General features: G+C 38.9%; 1 protein-coding gene across 2 annotated transcripts; it reads right to left on the bottom strand.

Moving 5' to 3' along the window:
* Positions 1–93: 93 nt before the first annotated feature.
* On the bottom strand, positions 94–21111 carry LOC113063549 (prickle-like protein 1). Of its 2 annotated transcripts, none has more exons than XM_026233975.1 (8): positions 20854–21111; positions 6822–7004; positions 4780–4893; positions 4313–4447; positions 3254–3457; positions 2972–3158; positions 1729–2574; positions 94–1641 (listed from the first exon to the last, which is right to left on the bottom strand). In XM_026233975.1, the coding sequence occupies exons 2-8, from the start codon at positions 6990–6992 to the stop codon at positions 719–721; spliced, it is 2580 nt and encodes an 859-aa protein (XP_026089760.1). In that variant the 5' UTR covers positions 6993–7004; positions 20854–21111; the 3' UTR covers positions 94–718. The 2 variants fall into 2 exon arrangements, with proteins under 2 accessions (XP_026089760.1, XP_026089759.1); XM_026233974.1 differs by lacking the exon at positions 20854–21111 and adding an exon at positions 8955–9170.
* Positions 21112–22899: the final 1788 nt, after the last annotated feature.

Consider the following 22899-nt stretch of genomic DNA (forward strand, 5'->3'; position numbering starts at 1 on the left):
GTTTGTAATTAAATAAAGTTGCTATGTTTAGGAATCATATTTTTTAGTTTCCTCAAGCAGCAAATTTGAAAAATCAAAGTGCAGTGGAATTTATTATATTGCTCTTGAATTATTTTATTGACATCTTAATGTTAAAAAGGGATAGTATGTTACCTGTGGTGAAATGTACATAATAGAGAGAAGATTCCTCCAAAACTGTTTAAGCGCATAAGCATATTGTAGACAGAAAAATGTTTAAAGGTGCAGTTATTACACCTGCAGAATAACATAACGAGGCCATTAAGCAAATGAATAGTGCATATATATTTTGCATTTGCAAACCCCTGGCCAATAAAATGGCAAACCTCAATTTTGTTGATCAATAATTATAACTCCATCTGAGGCCAGGAATCGTGGTAATTAATCATTTAACATATTTGGATATAAAAATATCAGTATTCCAATCTTAATTTAACAAATATAGATTGTTTGCACTATTAAATAACTATTTAGTCTACATGCTACTCAAGAAATTTCGCTTTTTTGGGAATAATGGTTTTGCTATACAATGTACAAGAAAATATTACGTTAACTTTCCTTGTTCAGACCAACAGCAACACAACTGACACTCCGTACTTATAAAGAAAACTTAAATCTCAAGAAAATAGTTTTCCAGCTTCTTTAGAATCACGCGTGTGTATGTTCCCGCTGCAGCAGATGCAGGCTTTCAGTCTAAAGTCTAAGAAATGATGCAGTTCTTGCCCTTATGACCTTTCTTTTTCAGTTTGGTCCGTGAACTGAAAGGAGGTGTTAAAGCAGTGACACGAGTCGGATAGTCATCTGTGTAATAATGAAAACTTTGAGATCGGGGTTTGGGAATTGGCTGACCAAGAAAGAATCCCTCCTCCTCAGACTCTGAAGATGAAGAGGAGCATGTTGAACACGAGTCGTCATCATCACCATCACAAAAGTTTTGGAAGTGGTCCATTCGGACCATGCCCTGCTGAGCAAAGTCTGATGGGCTTTGATGATAAGAGTGCTGACTGTGTGATGAGTGATTTAAAAGAATACCGTTTCTGGGCTCTGGTATGCTTGAGCTGATTATCTGAGGCACAACATGCAATTTACCCTGATGTTTGGAAGGCAGGTGCAAGGCATTTTCTGAACGTGTTTTCCGGCCCTGTCTGCGTTTGTGATGTCTGTTAGCAGGACGTCTCTGTGGCTCCTCCTCCATGTGATAGGTCCGTCTGTGAGTCCTCTCACTCATGGGTGGTTGCCTCAAGTCTAGTCCGCCATAATATCCTTTATCCATAACCTCGTCAGAGAACTTCACTTGCTGAGGTCTGGATTGGGGCTGAGACTGAGACTTGGTCCTTCTCAGCACTGGAAGATGCAGTGGAGAGGGTAGTTCCTCTCCAAAATAAGGAGGAATTCTGTCCTCTTCTTCCTCGTCTTCTCTCTCTCCTTGCCTCAGTGTCTCCTCATGGTCCAGCTCAGAGGTTAAACTCCTCAGGGAATTAGCACTTCTGTGGAGCATTGAGGAGTTTAGTGTGCCCATGTTACTAATGTTATCACACTCATCCAACTCTCTCTCTTGGTCTTTCATGTTTTGGAGGGAGTAGATGGTCTGTCTGTCCTTGCTGTCTGCATCCACCGAAGCTCCTGAGAAATGGAAGACATGTTATGAGTCATTAAGATTAATTTAAGAAGGAGCAAGACTGTGAAAGATGTTTAAAATGACATTCCTACCTGTAATATTTGAGAGAGCTAGAGAGTCCATTGAATCTCCAGTGTTGAGCTCTGCCTTCTGGAATTCACTTGCAATGCACTCCAGTGAGTCTTCATACCATTGCCTGGGCTCAGACCAGAATCTAGGTACTGCTCCCTGATCCATCTCCAGCTCTTGAATCTTTCTAGCACTAGCCGGACCAGGGTGACTACCATAGGCAGAGTCTCCAAGTCCATCCTGAGACTGAGCCCAATACATTTCTGTGTGGTGCTTCTTACTTGCCAAATTATGGCTGTGGATCTTCATTTCTGGTTTGGTCCTGTTGGTCTCAGAGTCTTTCATCATCCATGGCTCGGCTGGCCTGGTGTCCTCTGTGTGAATGACACCACGGTCTCCAAATTTCATTAGCAGCTGAGTCATGTAGTCTTCATGCTCAGCCCAATCTTCCACACTGTCCTCAGGGCCTTCCTGCTCGTCATGCTCTCTCCAGTAGTTGTCCTCTGCAAAGTTGATTCTCTCCAGTTGATGACACACGGTCTCTGTGTTGTCACCACAGAGACTGGAGGTCCTGTAATCTGTTGCTGAATATAGTTTTGTCTGCTGGCACTGCTCTGTAGGGCGACTACTCTTGCCCATTCGTATGCTACGTCGAGATTCCCGTGATCTTGCAGACTGAAAAGCAGAGTCTGAAGAGTCAGAAGCATGGACGTCCTCACCTATGCTACAGTCCTTGGAGCAGTAGATCCGGCCATCTTTTGGAAGGAAGGGGCAGCCCAGCAGGGATGTTTTGCATTGGGCACAACAGAAGCATTTGTCAGTAGCATGCCAGTGTACACCCTCATATGTCATTTGGGCATGGTCGACTCCTGAATAAAGGGAAATCAACATGTAAGAAATGCTGTACTTTTTCAACCAGATAGTCATACAGGTAACACAGTTGGCCAGTCCTGCTCCTGGAGGGCCACCTTCCTGTAAAGCAAGTGATCCTTAAATCTGGCTCACGAGATCCACTTCCCTGCAGAGTTTAGCTCTAACCCTTTGATTAGGGTTGGAACTAAACTTGGCAGGAAAGTGGATCCCGCGAGCCAGATTTGAGGATCACTGCTGTAGAGATTCCCTTTAAGCCTAATTAATCAGCCATTTACGGTATTCAGGATTACTCAATATCTTCTAGCAGTTATGCTGGACCAGGTTGGAGCTAAAGCTAAAGCAGTAATAGTCATCCCTGCCATACAATTTTTAATTGTTCCAAAGATAACTCACCAATATTTTCCCCACAGGCCTCACAGTACTCTGCATATAGTGACTCGAAGCATCCACAGCAGAAGGGACGCCGATCCTTCATGATGTACCTCTGTCCTCCTAGAATAGTCTCGCACTCAAAGCAAGAGAAGTGTTTCATGTGCCAGTGTTGACCTTCAGCTTCAGTGCACTCGTCAGCAAAGATGATCTATGAAGAGACATACAATTAGAAATTTGTATTGGCTATGTACATTTAGTTTCTTTGTATATCAGTCCTTTAGAAGATTATATATATATCCTCACCTCATCACAAGCTGAACACCGAGGCTTCAGAAGCTCTGCGTGATGTCTACCGCAGTAGATTTTGCCATTGTGGTAGAAATAGATGAGATCTACCAGAAGCTCTTGACAGGTGGAGCAAGTAAAGCATGCTGGGTGCCAGCAAGGACCGGGGCCCGCTCGTGAAGCAAACACTGCCATGTCTCCACCCTTAATGCTGTCTTTACACTGTAATTTAAAAAAAGATTTTATTAGAATTAAAGGCTGGGTGTATGGCTGCTCTGGTCATACAAAGTCATCCTACAATTTACTTGGCTTTAATCTTCATTCTTCTTTGGAACAAAGACATTAAGTTTGAATTAAAAATAGACCCCGGTATCTGTTGGAATAGTCTTCTAAAGGCCAACTGAGCATGATCAAATGCATGATCATGGTCTTTTTAGAAGTACTTTTGCCAAAGTATTCATTTCACAGCTGCTTCCCATTATTACTACATGGCCGTTGGCCTTGGAAACAAGGGGTGTTGAATGTCCCGCAAATGTTCTTCGGCAACGGAAACCAGAGACCCGAGATTAGCACTGCTCTGCGGTGTCTTGTGTGGCAATTTGTGGATGGGTTACATCTGTTTTTCGGAGGTATTATGATGCTAGACTTTTTTGGTTTGTGTTTATAAGTCTTCTCAATGGGAAACAACCATCTGAACTGGCTCTCATGTGCTAACTCCAGTCCCTGAAGGAGATGGTCTTCAGCCAAATATTGTGTGTTGGAATACTTTCATGATTTTTCTCTGTGCTTTGGTTGTCTTTAGGCCATAATTGGACCATTTGCCTGATTCCAAGTTGTCTGATTTGCCATGACAAGTCAACACAGTTTCCAAGTGAATGTAGCATGAAGCAGAAACTGCATTTTCATTTTAAGTAGATTTGATACGGCCAGAATTAATGGTCACAGGAAGAACTATATATCTTCCTTCAAGTGTAGCAGTTGAATGAGTATAACATTTGTAATTTAATTTAATTTTGATATTTGCAAGTTAAATTTTTTACAGATGGTGGGAAAAATACCAGGAACGTTTATGCATACATGCTCGCAAACGTGCTGCAGGGCTCTGGGAAGCAGTTTTGGTGTTCCCCTTCCAAGTGCCTCTTTCTTCCTCTGAATGCTGAACATGTGGAGTTCTCGTCTCTCCTCATCACTGAGGGACTGGCAGTATCGGATCTGTGAAGCAAATGTAAAAAAAGATTTGCAATGTTAATGCCACACGCGAAGAGCCTTTTAGATCTGTAACCCAAAGTTATGCCAGGAATTTGCTAAAGTACACAGTACAAGGACTTACAGCAAGCACCATAAAAATCACATAGGGACTTTTTATTGCTGCTAGAGAAAAGGATAAAGATACACCATTGAGATAGTACTACATATCTTTGTATGCAAACCCAAGAGGGATTTGTACGCACTTCTATCTACATGATCTTAAAGTCCTCTAGTAAAACCGTTGTGTATTCCAGCAGTCATCTCAGTCACTTTCATTGTTAGTTTTTTCTTCGTACCTCATTGTCATGTGGTGGCAGCTGATAGAGTAGTTGTCTGATCCTGTGTTTCTCTCCTGGGCTGTTGACATATGGCACCTTCTCCTCTGGCAGGCACGAAAAGTAGAACTGAACCTTGTGGGGAAAGAAGGCAAACAGAGAGTGAGAGGATTAGGGTTTGCTTTCAACAGCTGAAAGCTGAAATGAGACACCAGCCTCAATCGGTGCTACATCGTTCAACCTGTCATACAGGCTTCTCCCAATTGTCTCCCCCAACAAGGGGGAAGTGGGTATATCAGTGACCGGGACAAAGCATTTAAACAGCAGTGTCTGTCAGTGGCGACCCTGAAGAATATTTATGGGGTGGTATGCCATTAAAGACACAAAGATAGATGCCTGCTGGAATGTTCCTTGTGTTTAAGTGTTACTGTCCAGATCAAGGCAGATTGTTATTTCTGTAGCAGTGGGGTTGGGAATGTGAGTGGGATTCGAGATCAAGAGCTGTCATACAAATTGCCCTAAATTCTCTCTAAATCTCAGGAATTATGTTTTTGCCTTCAAGTTACAGTTTCTTCCTCTTTCAAAGCTGATTGCAGTGCATTTTACAGAACTGAGAGAAGAGCTTTCATGAGGATGTCAGGCCTCCCACTCCACGTTTTGAAAAACGAGGAGAAGGTGGGGGTTAAAAAAACACATTCAGCTTCACTCCAGTCCCTCTTTCACTCTAGACCAACCTCCACCCCCGTTGGTTCTGCATGTGTGTTTGTGTATTGCCTTGTTTCAGGAAAGTGCCAACTAGCCCCTAGACAGTCTTGGTTCTGTTTGCTTTCTGCACACAGCAGGGCAAGAAAGCAGGTTTTCTAAATAGCTGTTTTGTTGGGACTAGCGCTTGAACCACACAAGTACAATTCTAGCAGTTTAAGCCAATGTACTAAGGGATACTAGCTTGCCAGTGGTAATATTTTTTTAAATAAGGTTCTCTGATAACTTAATCTAATTCAATAGGTAATTTGTACTTCTTGAATTCAATAGCTGGCTTAAAATAGATTATTGAATATAATTATTTATTAATTGACGTTTAACATAAATTAATAAATGTGGTTAACATTTTCATAAATGTTTATTGTGCATAAATTTAAACTTATTGAAAAGTGTTTTTTTATTGAACTATGGATTTGGGAGATATTTACCAGACAGTCAAATTCTAGCAAACATCTTTGATTAATCGGCATACCATCTAAAAAGTGTAACAAGTCATTTGATATATTTTAAAACAAAAATTATATTAATTTTCCTGCCAGTGTATAGCAGTAATTTGCCATTAATGACTTCACTTGCTGAGACGCATTTCAGTGGGGACATAAAATGCCTGCAACAGTTTGTACACTGCAGGGAGTATTCAAAGCAATTACCGCTAAATCTCGTTCCACACGATGGAATTTGTTTCTAAGAAAACTTTTTGACTTTTCAACATGTAAATATTTTCCCTCCCTAATTTTCCTGTCTCTGTAGTTCTTTACTAGTTGTTCTGCCCTTTAAAAGTTTTCTGCTTTACTTTGAGCTGTCTTTGTGCTGCCCATCAACACCCTGTCAGTCAGATATAGGTTGCATGTGTGCTCAATGTCAAGGTTGAGAGGGTCCAATCTCCACTCAGAAAGCTTGCCAGACTTTGCCCACGTCGGAGTGTACATTGATTAAGAGCTGTTGGCCTCCGTGCAAGGTCATGTGCAGCTGTGTGTCAGGGTAGATGAGATGCAAGCAATGCATGCATTACCTAAAACTCACGTTCAGAAGCTCAGACCCTCTTGAAAATCTCTTAGGCAAGTGTGAAGGCAGCCAACAAACTTCAAAAAGCTTGACTAGCTCGACAAATCTATGTCGGCTGAGAATCAGACTTAAAGTAAAACCAGAAAAAAATGGAATGCTTTAAATCAGCTGCTTTCATCTGGCTTGAATTGTCTAAAAAATTGTAGATTCAGAAAGGGTAAAACAGTTTCTGCCTGAATTTTTGGACTTTGGTGGGAAATCTATGCATATAAAGAGATTTGAGGCTTAAGGTTTACCTGGTCAGGTCGTAGTCCAGGAGGAACCCATGTGTACTCCTCCAGAGCGCATCCAGAGTCATCATCAGAGGTTGAGCTCCTCTGAAATCCTACTGCCACTTTGGCTCCTCTCGAGTCCATGTCCGGTGCCCGAGTAATGGGCCAGATCCCTGATGTAGTCTCAAGACTCATCAGATGGCGCCACTGTAAAAAAAAAGAGAGAGAGATATTTCAATTTTAAAGTTTGATACCCAAAGTTTAGAGCTGCATCTGTTTTGTGAAATATGCATTATCCTTAAGGGAAGAATGTTCTCAAAACATCTTAAAATTGAGATGGAGAGCAACTCCCAGTGCTGTGGTTTCCTTTATCTGTCCGAGCTTTGAGAATTGACAGATATGTAAAACGAAGGGAAGTTGTGCTTTGAAATGTCAGCAGAGTCTTGCCTTTCAGGCCAAGCCTCAAGCTTGCAGATAAGATGTCAATGTGTGTACACGAAGCAGGATTAAATACTCGTGACTCTTTTCTCCAGGCCTTCTTTATCTTGATGCTTAAGCACTTCAGAGTACTTTCTGTCAGATAAAATGCCTTTGGTCCCAAGGTGTTGAAAAGAACACTCCTACTTCAAGTGTTTTGAATTGCAAATGAGCCCGATATAGTGAGTGAACACCCTAGTTTGGGTTGAAGCTGGAGCTTCACAAGCCCCCTCTCAGCTTGCCCCGGAGTCACAGAGAAAGTCCTACGACTGTTATGAGTTATCTGTTATTCCCAGTATTTTAACTACTCAGAGAAGCAAAGATAATAGATTTGCAATACAAAGAGGCATCAATAGGTTGGGATATCTTGGGGCAGATAACATTTTCCCTGTTCTCTTAATGGAAAATGTAAATTTGGATTGCCTCAATCACAATACAGCTCACCTTCTATGACCCCGGTCAAATGCGAACTCATTTCTCACATGAGTGCCCAGTAACTTCTCAGCAATTACCACACCTGAATGACAATGAATGGTCAACCCCACATCCAGTCCTCGGAACCAAGCAATGAGAAAAAGTGGCAGACTAGGATTTTAAATCAGTACGAATGCCTTAGAAAGAAACCTGAATTAATTTGGGGCTCTCTAAATTTATCAAATCTTTTCAAAATCCTGTTTGAATTACATAGATATAAATCTAAAGGCTTTGGTATTTTCTCTGCCAACTTTCTTTAAAAAATGTCTTCGAGAGTAGGAAATACCTGCTGTGGCTCCCAGGGCCAACATACACAAGCACTCACATTACACCTTGTCACTCTCTGGCACCGACACAATGTGTGGCTTTGTGGCAAAAACAAAAACAGAACGGATCTACCCTGCCCTGTTTTCAAAGGAACATACGTAGGAGTAAAGCAACATTGAAGAGAGGTCGTTTTAAAAAAAAAAGGCGCAACAGCAGAGAAATGTAAACATGCTCCAGATGTATGCAACTAATCTGACTGGCACCTCAGACAGGAAAGTGTGCGTTCAGCGCTGGCCGGGAGTTACTGTGTCAAATATGAAACACTTCTGAAATAAACACAGACTTGTGTGTGGATTAACTGAGGCTCGGATTATAATCATTCCACCTAAGGCTGAGATCCAACACGCCTGGGCTTCACAGTGCCCCTGTTGTCAAGCCTAGGATATTAAAGTTTCTCTAATGTAAAGTGTCAAGTAAGCTAAGTGAGTTTGACATGCTGCATGCAACAGTGTGGCCAAGCAATCTTTGGTCTCAATGCATATAGAGACCAAAGACTGAGTTGATTAAGACCAAGGATTGAGCTGAATAAAACCTGAAGCACTTCATAAAAGCATAATAAAATTAGTTACATTTTTTTCCAACTATTTCCAAATGTGATTTGAATGATTAGATCTCAAGATTGTACAAACAATTTATCTCAACCTCAGGTGTAAATGATATCTGAGATAATCCAAGTGTAAATGTTGTCCATTTCTTGTTTTGTGACCACTTCTCATCTCAGCTCCGTAATGCCAAAACTTCATATGGCCATAACATGTTATTTCAACTACTGTTTCTATCTGTCATCAAATACTTATCAGTCTGACAGTATAGTCTAGAATTTCATATTTACAGTATAAGACTAGTTTAGACTTGATTGCATTTGGAGAAGCATCTTACCTGTGTGTAATGCATCTTATAGCATTCATGAAAAGCCTCCAATTAGCGAAAGTTATGGAGGAAGAGACTAGCAAGCATGTCCACAAGGATATCAGGTAAATTCTGTCTAAATTCCACTGAAGGTTTGTAGTTTGGATAGTCAGTGAGAATGCAGTTGTTTCCTGTGTTTGTGAACACGTTGAAATGAATGCATCAATGTGTGTGCCCAGTAGCGTGTCGTCTTGTAGTCAGACCCCTCTGGGCCAGCCCCCTTCACATTCAAGCCTTCCCCCTACCCTTTAATCTGAAATACACCCCCATCCCAAAACAACCTTCATCCAAATTCCTGCTGTAAGAGAGCTGTCCACATCCCACGGCAAAACCTCTTCAATCCACAGAGCCATTTGTTTTGTTCCTAAACATTCAAAGTCAAGTACATCCTGGAATTCTTGGAGTTCATACTCCATTGAGTGTTGCATAAGTTGCATCAAGGGCTTGTTTTCTTCCACCAATGGCCAAGATTTCCTGTTTTTTCAGCTACATTTATCATGTCAAGGAAGAACAGAGAGCGCTCAGGAAATATGTGTTAAACTCACAGAGTCAGATATGGGATTGGAATAATGAATTATGTAACCTTTCAGTACATTTGAAGTAAACCGCTGTTGCAATACTTTATATTCATTCTGTCGTTCTCTAAGGAATAAGACTACACTGGTTGTACTGTATGTTACTGATTCACTAAAAGAACCGGCTCATCAGAGTCATTTGTTTTTTATCAAAGAACAATGGTCATACGGGTGGGTTCGCAACCTGACTTGAGATCGCTTCGCACACGTTCTGAGGCATTTCCATACACTCAATATCCCCCTCCTCTCCATTCCTTCAGACTGAACTCTGTGTGTTGACAGTGACGATGGTCCCAATGGCCATCTCTCACCTCCACACTTCAGTCGGATACAAGGAGCTTACTGTGTTAATTCCGTTCCAGTTCTGGAATCTCACAAAGGAAAAACCCCCGAGAAGGCATATGCTCTCAGGAAGTTTTAAAAATATTGGTAGAAAAAGCATAATTAGTTTTAGGGTTATATTTGATCTTTTCTTTTTAATAAGTTCAGAGTGCATTTGCAAGTATTTAATGATACTTGCCATTACACTCACCAAATACAAAGGCTGGACCCTCCTCACATTCATCTCTGTTTGGTCATAGCTACTTCATCACGATCCATTCGAAATGCCACATTAAGCCTGTGTGAAACGGCTAGACTGAACAATTGCCAAATCATCCTAGTTAAAGTCACTGTGAAGAACTCAAGCATCTTCCAGAACTGAGAGGTCATTTTAGACAGCGAGATAAGATAGCAACAACAGTACAAGCAAACCAACATGGATTTCTCTTCGGTTTTTGGCAGAAGCTGTGAAGAACCACTTAACCATCAGGATGACCTTTGTCAGAAACCCCTTTCTCTTCTTAAGATGTTTATCAGGAACACCATCAAAATGGCAGAAAATGCCACGGTGATTCTTAATAAGAGAAATATGAAACCAAGAGAAGCAATGAGAAAGAATAACCTTATTCTTCTAGAAAAATTACATCTTATTTTGAATGTTTATCTAGATAGAGACAAAGAAACCACAGTTAACAGGCCTTGTTCCCATCATTTCCTGGAGTAGGTTCACAACCCTTCCGGCTTCAATGGAAAGTTTAAGTTGCAGCATATTACCACTTAACCCTGCACAGTTACTGCTGCACTAACTTATAGTAAAGGGAAACTACGTGCAAAACACCTAAGGTTCACATCCTCCTCTTGCCATTGTAAAATGGGCCGACCTTCCCCAGGCGAGCCATTATAAGCGATAACGCATATTTCACCTCATTGCCACGCCAATTGACAAGTGTTTAAGAATGGATGCTGCCCTACTGCATTCACATGTCAGTGCTACTTAATTAATGACGCTTTTTTGAGTGACCCCTGACCCCTGCGCACACCCTGCTCCCTCCGCTCATCTCTCTAAGTATTTAGATTTGCTCTTTCCTTCCCGTATTAATGACAAGGCATCAAACTAATGGATCAAGGCACAATTGGTCACACGCAGCTGCTCCAATTACAGCATAACCAACATTTGTAAGCAAATACGGTCATGTTTATGTCAAAATAAAGTGTTGGATGCCTAGCTAGGGTTTTTTGGATTTCAGCATTGCTTCTTTTCTCTACATTCAGGCTAAGCCATTTTTATCAGAGCCTCTGCAGGATCCTGATTGCACTATTGATTTGATAACGACCGAATTGTGATGTGTCACACCGTATGTGTTTTAATTCACACTGTCAGAACAACACATCACAGTCTGTCTCACCTGACAGCCGCAGACGGTCTCTCAAATACTTTTTCTTTAGATCAGTCGTTCTGATTTGAGTAACACTGAGGATTACGGAGGAGGAAGCGATGATGCATCGAATAGTCTTTCAGGGCATAACTGTGAATTGACACAGACTCGCTCTGACATATTTTCCCTGGCTGAGTATTTTTGTAATGTAATTGCAGTATGACATACAGAAATGTAGTCGGCCGTGAGAAATAATGACATAAAGATCAAGCGGATGCTTCTGCCAACTGGATAATTTAGCAGTGGGATGAACACCTACTAATGCCCGCTTTTAAATTTAAGCTATTTTATACATTTCTGTTTACATTAAATTAACATTATACATTTATTTCATTTTCTTGGACAAATTGGTTGCATTTGTAATAGTCTCAAAAAAAAAAAAAAAAAAAAACTACCCGTAATGGAAGTTCAAATAATTTCCTTACAATTTACACAATTAGTCAGAATGTTCCTAGATATTCCCAAGTAAAAACTACTGCTATTCTCACAAACTTAATTCTAAACATCCATAGTTCAAATGCACAAACTAAACAGTCAAGTTTACTGAGATCTCAAATGGTCATCCCTCCATTTTCCATACAGTGCAATTCACCAAGCTTTTACTGCAAAGTCCTTATTCATACCCATCATCAGTTCATTCACGTTCAGTCCACTACTGAACTCTCTTCTGAAGTCTGAATTTGAATTTAATTGACTATTTACACCTGGAAACTGCCTTACAGACATTGAAGCCTGATGAAAGTTTCACCCATTCCTGCCAGTCAAGACATCATATCCATTATCAATGCTTTAGCAAGGGCTTTTCTCACTGTTGTGTTAATATTCAGACTCACGGAAGAGTAAAAAGACACAAGTTAGTGTGAGATATCAGGTCATAAAAGAAAAGGGTAAACTTACATGTGCCAAAACTTTATAGCCTGCCAGTGAATGTTTGCAAGACACCTTCACAGGGTTGTAAAGCCTAATAAAAAGGAAATAGTCATGTTCCTGAATAGTTTGCAAGTGGAAAGGTCAGAGTACCCAGCATTACCGACACGCTGTACTGTGTAGAGACACGTTGTGAGATAAAGAGCTTTTTTAAAGCTTTTCACACAAGCTAATTTTAATCCTTTGGACATTAGCCACTGTCTCAAACAGCCAGCAAGTACATAAAGGTCCCTGAAAAAGGTCCATCTTCCTATATTAATCCCATGGGGATTTATGGTGTATTGTGTTACATAAACCTCAATTGATAGTTCTTATGCCACAGTACTGTAAAAACTACATTATTCAATACCATTGCCACACAAATTATATAAATCACTCAAGACTGAAAAGAACTAGTCCTGTAGGTTAAAAAGATATTTGTATTTAGTCCTTGTGTGGATGCATGAATATCCCCATTCAGTTTGGAAACCTGACCTGAACCCGTGTTGACAGTAAAATACTGTAATTAAGACTTTAAAATACTGTAATTGCATTTCGATGTGACCGTATTATAAAAGTATATGGTATAATGTGGAGATGATTATAGTAATGATAATATATGCGGTGCGTGCAGGGATCCAGCTGTGTTTGTGCATGCATTTCGTTCATAATGGTCCCTGTTTTAATACTGGCCCCCATGCCCTCTCCTGCCTGCCTAATTTGATATTGTTAACTGATACATTCCACTTTTTAAAAAAAAGAGAGGTCACGCTAACCTCTCTAGACACAGGTGGGCTTACCCGCAGAGGATATATACTTTCAAAAGTTTAACAGTGAGATAAAAGACATGCACAAAACCAACAGTTTTCTTTTTTTGTATTGTTTGCTGCAATAATGACCAGGTCTTATTTCACACCAAAAGATAATGTATTTTAAAGTTGTACGCTCTCAGGAAAAAATACAATTAAAATAAATATATATATAAATATATATACGCACACAGAAAAGTTGTCCCTTGGGAAAAGTTGTCAAAAAGGTTTAAATATGTACACTTTAGGTACTAATATGTACTTTCAATTTCCTTATATGCACAATATGTAAAATATGTACATTTTACTGTACTGCCAGTACTGTACTGTACTGCCCCAGTGACAGCTTTTGTACCTTTTTTTTCTGAGAGTTTACAAGACAATATTTTCAATAATTAATTTTTTTTTTAAAAGCCTGTTTTTAGGACCTTTTTTGTCTTGTGACATAATTTCATATATTATGAACAATTACAATAAATAAATACAACATTTTCTTGTTTTAAAAATTGTAATTCCAATTTTTCCAAAAACACAATTTCCCCCCACACTATTTGTAGTTCACAGTTGCTGTAATGCAACATGGCATGCTATTAATAATAATAATAATAAGTATATTATATAAATAATAATTATTACTATTATTATTACTGTTATATTATAAACAACTACTTTTTTATTTTTTATTTATTACTTTTAAGCACAACAAATTTACTGAATTTTTTCATATTATGCTAATAAGAATATATTTTTAAGTAGTTTTATGATCAATTAGTAATTTCTTTACAATTATAATAACTTATGATAATTTATTTCCTTTGTTTATTTCTTTTATTTGATTAAGTGTGGGTTGAAATATGACCCATATTGGATGATCAAGACTTGAAGAGAGAAGGTACAAATACAGTGTCCACCAGGCCATTTGTCAGACAGCCAGCTATTTTTCATGTTTAAGCATATATGTTGTACATGTGTGCATTCGTTACTCACAATAAGAGCAAAATTTAAAGTCTGGTGGTCTAAAAAATTTCTTGAGGGCCTCATTTAGAGAGCTGAAGACCACCCAGCCCAACAACAACCCTCCTCAAACTCCACTGAGAGCATCAGGCCCTTACCTCTACATCTCCTAATTACAATCATTTGCCTCATACCAAACGGACACCGAACATCTGCTCCTAATGCTGCTGACTGTGATTATTAAGGAGATTTTACTCCCAGGTCGACACACAGAGGAAGCGCAACAGACAGGAATAACAAGGAGAGGTACAAGTCCATGCGATTTGTTTTTATTAGCGAGGATACACTGCAACATGTTGAAGCAATGAGCCTGATATGTTTTGCTAGTTCATTAGTTAGTTTTTCCTGGCTCCGGATCCTGGCATGCAGTTTAACCAGGTGCTGATGAAGAGATTATTGACTTAATGTAGTTGACGAACCTCACCGTCTAATGGCAGTTTACACTCATGTGGCAGTAACAAACGCGGCAAAGTAAAGCTAGCGGCTAGTCTGGTGATAGGAAAGCTCTAAGTAAACAACTGTTGTTAATGAGCTTTAAATGATTAGTTTAGTTACTCAATCTTTTGGCTAAGTGTCATGTTTAATACACAGAAAAGGCTGTCAAACAGACACCTTTCACATAAGCAATAGCGTTGCTGTGTTATAAAATGTTACATAAATAATCCACTCAGGCATAGTACTGCTTTACATGTAAAAGTACCAATCATATTTTAATAGCAGCATGGAAGCCTTTTTTTGTTTTTTTGCTAAGCTGTTTAACTCGCGATATATATCACAATACGGAAAAAGATCAGTCACTGCTTCCATGTAGTTGCGACTGTAAATGTGAAATGGCATTTGTGGTTCTAAAATCCCAAATAAAGCCAAGAATGCTTAAGTTAGCATAGCTATTTTTGGTCAAATGGTCAAGGTTTAGTAAAGCGATCTGGAGGCCACCTACACACCGTTCAGAGAGTGCCAAACACAGACTTCAGTCATTCTGATGATAAATCGTGCAACTGTGAATGTTATCTTGCATCATCCCCAGTTGGAGGGTAATTACTCCTCTCTCAGCAGGGAAATGCAAGCCAGGGAGTATGCAACAGTAATGACACTAGATCCCCAGGGCAGGTTGATTGTTTGGGTTTAAACACACATTGGGTGTTATACAATCCAGCCTGTTTCACATCATTCATAAGATGGTAACATGACAAGCCTGGTGCTAATCACCATCCCTACTTTTTGACAAAAAAAAAAAAAAAAAGACTGTACTTTACTTTCACTGTGAGGCTATTTATACCTGTTGGAATAGTGCTTCTTTGGTGTCGCGGTGATGATATGTAATTCATCACCATAGGATGATATAGTAATCCTCACATAATGCCTGTTTGTGTCAGGGGCCCCTCTGACAAAAGTTCTTTAAACCTGGGCTGAAGCTTTACTTCCTCTTTAGCGTAATCATTTTGTGTGCATTGGAAAGTGATACTGCGCATCTTTGGTGCTGCAATACTGATATCATAATTTGGTCTGTATATTATCATTATGTTTATGATATTTTGTGAGATGTGTTTAAATAAATCTGTTTCATCTCGTTAGGCATGAAAGAATTGGGTCATGGGAAAAGTAACGTATAATCATCCTCATCGAGTCTCTCTGAGGAGCAACAGGTATTATTGAAAGGTAAAGCTGTTTGTCCCTGAACAGATGTCAGGGACCTTCTGAGACTTTCTGGTTTTCTACAGTAAACTGTATGGATGCACACATATATACAGTGTGAATTTCAGCAGCTTCATGGCATGAAAAGCATAGAAGCAGAAAGGATGAGACTCCAAAACAAGCGTTTGCATGTTGCATTTCACAGCTGAACGCATATAGATAATGAATCTCGTCCTGACGTTTTTCTTTTTAGAAAAGCAAAATGGTCTGGTTTCCGGGAGTTCATTCATATTAACACACAGGATGATTCTTTACAACTTGTTATTAATGGTAGCTGTTAAACCCCCATACCTTTACCAGCCAAACAAGCGCACAATAAAATCTCTGTTTAGTTGCAGTTTGCTGGAAAGCCCCGAGCATTCATTAGTAAACCACAGCAAATTTATAAGCATGTCTTCCATCCCACGCTATGCGGAAGAAGCCATTACTGTATCTTAAAGGTGAAATGTTTTTTGATGTTAAAATACTTTTACTATTATAAAGTTTTTGCACAGAGTTCTCACTCCTTTTGACCAATGAAATGACATGATTTTTTCTAATTGCTCATAATTGCTTCAAAATATTGCATAACGATTTTTTTAAATGCCTATTGTACTCACAAATAACTACTTTGTGCAAAAAAATTAAATAATTTTTTTTAGACCTGAGCATAACAATATGTATTTTTAAAATATAATAATAACTACACAGTAAATATTAGGCTGCATGTTATCTACTTGGTTTAGAGTGGTAATGTAATTATGAGTAGCTGACATTTTCAAGCAGTTACAAAAAATGTCCAACATTGTGACGTTATTTATACTATTATAAATGCATTTCTCATTTTTTATAGTTACTGTATTAAAAGAATGTTTTATTCAAAAATCTATATTTTGAAATATTATTGAAATATTTTGTGATCAAATATGAATATGCACATACTTAAATTGTTTAGATTTGAGAGCTGGCCAGATATTAATTGAATACAGACTTAAACTGTGATCTTTTCCAAACAGAAATCTATTATATAGTGCCAGAAGCCCTAGAATATAATGCATGATTGTTCAGACTACATTTTCTTTAATAGTACTCTTATTTTAGGTGCCACTTGAGAGATGGACAACACATTATAATATTGACATGAATGGGTAATGTTGCAGAGTCAAGCTGAGTTCACATCGCTCATATAAGCACCATGGCTTCATGTGTTTGAGCACATGTATTAACCACCAGGCCACTATGACTGACAGAATATTTGACCATCAAATGATTGCATGGACTTCAATAGGGACATTCTGATTGAATTTGCAACTGCAAAAAGCATTGACTTTTTAAGGCCTGGTAATGTGACAACATTCACATAGCATAGGTAGCGGGAAATCCATTTGCGCACAAGCAAAGAAATCTGTCTCTGAAATATCACACCTGCTTTTATAAAGCAAGTTACATTTGCAATGCAAATATATATTTAATCTCAATGCCAATCAGTTATCATAACAGCAGAAACATTGATCTGTGCTCCTTTTTTCATTCCAAACAGCTGTGATATAATAATTCAAGCAGCATGCCACCTTTCAGCTGTCAGGAAGACTGCACGATCACAGTTGAGAAGCCCTTATCTCCACGCTGTCAGAAGCGGCTGGCTGCTGAACGTCTGCCGCACATGTTTACCTTGTCTCATCCTCACACTCTGATTATAAGGCAGCTGCCGGCAGCCGTCTGTCTGACTGAGCCAAATCATTACCTGCCTTTAATCTACTGCTCTGATACTGCCAGTTGTGGGTAATTACTGCGGTGCCAAATCAACTTGTTCTCACTTGCATTTACAAAAATCTAAACAAGAAAGAAAAAAAAAAGGGAAAAAATGGCTCTGATCCCTTGGCTTTGCAAAAAATCGACTATTTCTTACCTCATACTCATAACTCAATATTTGTCTCCCTTATGTGTTCCTTCAACTCAGATTGTGGAATATGATGTGTTTTAATACCGACCCGCTGTTCCACAACGTCCATGAATATGATTTGGTTTAGCAAGTGAGCTAAGGCCAGAAATTTGCGTTTTATTTTTCAGGCACCGAGTAATTAGAAACAACTCATGCATCTTCCACATCGAGCCAGACAAGTGCGTCGACCTACAAGCTGTCAGTCATGACGGCTTATTTCCATTTTCTCTGTCTTCTGTGCTCGCTTTTAATAAAATTTTCCTTAGATTTCAACAGGATTTTGAAATATGTTATATATATGTACTACTATGATGGCAAGCCGAATTCTTCAGCAGCCTTCAGTGTTACAGGATCCTTCACAGAAATCATTCTAGTATGATAATTGTGTTCTCAAGAAACATTTCTGACGATCAATATTGAAAATTGTGCTGCTTAAAGTTTTTGTTGAAACTGCGATGCATGCATTTTTTCAGGATTCTTTGATGAATAGAAAGTTCAAAAGAACGGCATGTATTTGAAATATATATATATATATCTTTTGTAACATTATAAATGTCTTTACTGTCAATGTTGTTCTGGTTGCTATCTGAGGAAATATTTGTTGTCTATGAAGTGGTCTGAAGCAGTTGCTAGTTTAAATGTCAGCTGGCCTGTATCAGAATCTGACTCTTGACTCTTTCAGCACAACTAGACAGAGCAGCTTGTTTCTGGCCCCCTCTCCATACTTGGCAACATTCACAGGCCGGGCAGACAGAAAGCTACCAAATGCGTTTGAGGTGTGGGGTGATTTGCATAGGCCTCTCAGCATAAACGGGCCACTGTGAACCTCCTCTGCCCGCCACTAGTAAATCAACACAGATACATATATACAAGCACTCCTCATAGCATATTCTGTCAGCCAAGATCTGGAGTTAGAATCACTCTTTCTGTCCTTTCTGTCTTGTAGCTACACGAACACACACAGACTCGTTCTCACACAAATATCCCTCTGTTTCACATACTAGACAAATTTATCTATCATAAATTCCAAATACAGATAGCTTAACCAACCCAAACTAAAAAAAGCATAAAAATGTCAAGATGGGCAAATTTGTTCAAGAGTTTCCCATCATACAAAAATTCACATATCTACTCACTGTCTAAATTATGACTTTACATTACAATTCTGATTTATTTTCCATAGCCAGTTGCATAACCCAACTGAAAAAAAACACAGCTGAGATATTTAAGTAAGCCAAGAGGATACAATACATCACTCTCTAGTACAGTCAGCTGAAACCAAGCTTCACATGTGGTCGTAATGGCTCATTTATTAACCAAGTCTTTATGTAATCTCAGATCTCTGTTCAGTGCATTTGGAAATTAGGAAATCTGCCACTTCCACTTAAGTCACCTGAGAAGCCCCAGGGGTCTAGTTAACTGGTTTGTCATTCACTCCCACATGGAGTGTCTTAAAATACCAAGCATTGCTTAAAGGAGATGTAGATCACCTCAAATTTTGTCACAAAATTAACTTTAGTCACTCACTTTTGTTGATGCAATGCTCTCATTCTAACTAACGCTAGCCAACATGAGGCTGAGTGAATGATGACACCATTTTGGGGGTTAAAATTTCCTGTAAATACGGGATAAAACGTAATTTTGAAGTTGAATAGATTCATGAAATTGATAGATAATGTATTAAGTTTATGTAAGTTAACGGTTGTTCTGACGTATTTTTCATATCTGTTGCTGAGCAACTGACACGAAGACATCGTCAGGCCAAATCTTCACTAGCAGAACAACCGCTAGAGGACACCAACACCTAATTCACAAAGTACTGGCTCAAAAATAAGAAACAGATGTACATTACGCGGTTTAAAGTATATATATATATTTTAATCAGAATATTACTCTCACGAAAGATATAGTAAGACAATGTGCGCCAATCGTGCTAATCCGAGTCTACGCAAATGTTTCACAGAGAACCGATCAGGTAAGCGTCTCTTTCGCCTTATATGGAAATGGTCCCCAACGGCTAGTACTTAACAACTAACAGCATTCTTTTGTTTTTATTACGGAAAAGGTGAGTCTTTGGGTCATGGATCAGAAAATGAGCTTAATGTCAGGAGACCAAACTGCACCCTGATTGACAGGAAAGAGAGACACTTAATTCCGGTTTGTGACCTGAGTGACAAGGAGCAGCTGAGTGTGTGTGTACAGACACATCTGGAGACCCGCAGGGCTTCACAGCAGACATCCATAATGCTGCAACACCGTGCGATTTAAGCACTATTATTAGGCAGGTAAAGCGCGGTGTTTCTATAGTTTAAGCGATGTTACACCACTGATCTATAATATAGATCTATAGGCTACTATAATCTATCTGATCTATAATATAGATCAGCGAGTTACACACATAGAGTTATTTTTCACAAACATGCAGTTACGTCCTGATTCTTCTTTTAGTCAAGTTATTCAATTAAATACTTTAAAATGTATTTGGATTTCTAAACTTTAAACGGATTTCTAAATTTTAAACTATAATTGGAATTGCGGATCTTTAAGTAAAATGTCAAATCGGGTTAACCGGAGATTTTGTAATGTCTGTTGACATTTTATTTTATTATTAGCCATTTTATAGGCTATATGAGAATCATTTATGTTTTTACAATATTAAGTTCGTCTGGCAAACCAAAGTCAGTGTAGTGTAACCAATATTCAGAAAGCCTATTTGTTTGCTTGTGAAAAGAAAAACATAAAACAGGGTGGACCACTTTAGATACACCGTAATTGTGTCTCAGTGTCATTGTTATTTTCTAAAGAAATGTTATTTTGGTTGTATGTAGTTTACTAAGCTACTTTTTACTTAATGGTTAGACCAGTTGACATTTCGGGGTCCTTGCATAATTTAGTTATAAATGCTTTTAAAACATAAAAAAAGCAATATGAATACCCCCCCCCCCCCCCCCCAAAAAAAATAAATAAAAATAATAGTAATCTAAACTGAAACTTCACGCACTTTCTTTGATTTCCATTATGGAAGGCTATATTTAATTCATGCCTACGCAGCTGGAAAAGACTGATTCTGATTCCCCCGTGCTTTTGCACATCACAATACTAGAATTACTAGACATTTTACGACCCTATATTTCTTAAAACAAAACAAAGCAGCCTATTTTAGGACATGCAGTAATGCTCAAACATACTCACGGGACGAAATGAGTTGATTTATTTCCGTTGCTGTTAGAAAATATTCTCAAATTGTGTCATTTGCTCGAGTCCAGAAGACAGAAAGTAAACCAGCGATATCTGTAGAGGACGTGGAGCTGTTCAGTATCCAAACAGCGCGAACCAATGGGTCAGCATAGTGGAGACGGAGAAAGCGAGTTTGAATCCCAGTTGCGATGAGTAAACACGCAGTCTGCAGTCAGTTAAAGAGCCTGTGTGTTCACTGCGCTGAAATGACATGAGCGATACTCTCCGCTGATTGGCTCAGAGGCGCGGCCCCCTCCAATGCCTCCACGCACACATTCTTGCTTTTGCTCTCTCACTCTCCGGGGGTCCAAAGTAAATTAAACATCAGCGGACGAATTAATGCGCAGAAATGCACATTGATTGGTGCGATATAGTGGAGAAATCAGAATAGTATTTTTTTTCGAAATTTTTTTTCTACTGTAAATTCAGACATGATAATAATAATAATAATAAATCAATTTATGACAATATTTTATTGGTTAATTCTATATATCTTAAACAGCAGACTCCTTTGTTCATTGAGAAACCAACATTTTGCTCTTATTTTAATTTTTTTATTTAAATTTGTAATTTTTCCATACATTTTTCACACATTTTCAAAACTGGTCTACAAACTAAATCACCCGTAGCTCTCAAATATCATATGCACTTGTGCATGTTTAATTATGGAGTGCAACACACACCACACCAGGCCTGACGTCAGTGACAAGACATGTGCGAACCAATAACACTGCATGTCATTGACATCAAGCCTGATGTGGTAAGTCTTGACTCACCATATTTTTAGGGCAAAGAGCACCCCAGTTGTCTGGGACTGTGTAAATCTGGCAAGAGAAGGGAGGTAGTGAGATTTACAGCACTCTTGAGGTTCCCCAAGGTGAAGTGGCTTACTTAAGAGCACTTACACTCCGTCCTTGACATATTTGATTGAAATGTAAAATGAGAGGAAGAGCTTTGATTCATATTAATCAAAGAGTTGTTGCAAATCCAGAATTCCCATCCTATAGGTGACAATTAGTTCAATGCATTAACTGGAATCTTGACAGGTTAATGCTACACATCTGAGTCTCTTCAGCCGACAGTCGCGTCTGTCTTGTCCATCAGTACCTTGTTACTGTGTGTGTTTGCACTGAGATTGAGTTCACTTTACAGCTTTAGAGTACAGAAACATCACTTTTCTGACACCTTGACAGAACCGGCTCCGCAGCTCTCGACAGCAGACGGCCTGGGCCCCTGACCTATTTCACAGGGCTGCCCCTAACACACATACACAATGACAGCCCAGGAGAAACCCCTTTCTACCATACATTTTAATCTCAGGGGCTTATCTCCCTATTCATCTTAAGTCTGCACACACAATGACACACATACATACGCACACCTCCCACAATTGGAAACGTAGAGTCAGCTTGTAGATCGTTTTCTCTCCCTATCTCTCTTTCCTCTCTCCACCTGCTCTTCACAGACAAGGAACCCCTAATAGCGCTTTAGGCCTTTATGTATCCCACAGACAACTGAAACACTAATCCTACTTACAGTGGGGCATAAAGGTAAGACTATACACATGCTGGGAGCGAACGGAAGAGCAGATTAACTCGGCAGAGCACACATCTGACTGAGAAAGAGGGGTCAGTCTATCCCCAACTACCATTTTGGGATTCATGTACGCAGATGTTTGTGGCTTAGTGAAATATAAGATTGACCATAAAGGAAAGTATATAGTTTAAAGCATGTGCCAAGATTTTTAATACATTTTCGTCTTTTATTCATGCTGGTTTTCTATGGTTTTGAAAAGGTTTTATACCATTTTCAAAACAAAGAAAAAGAAATAAAGCTGTTTAATGACTCAAAATGTGCACATGCACACAAATAAACACTTTTTTACACTTTTAAATGTATTAAATATGTATATATATATATATATATATATATATATATATATATATATATATAAAATAATTAAGTTAAAAATAAAAAACGAAATTCATTATTAATTCATAA

Source organism: Carassius auratus, chromosome 4 (genome assembly GCF_003368295.1).
Source record: "Carassius auratus strain Wakin chromosome 4, ASM336829v1, whole genome shotgun sequence".
NCBI classification, from domain to species: Eukaryota; Metazoa; Chordata; class Actinopteri; order Cypriniformes; family Cyprinidae; genus Carassius; species Carassius auratus.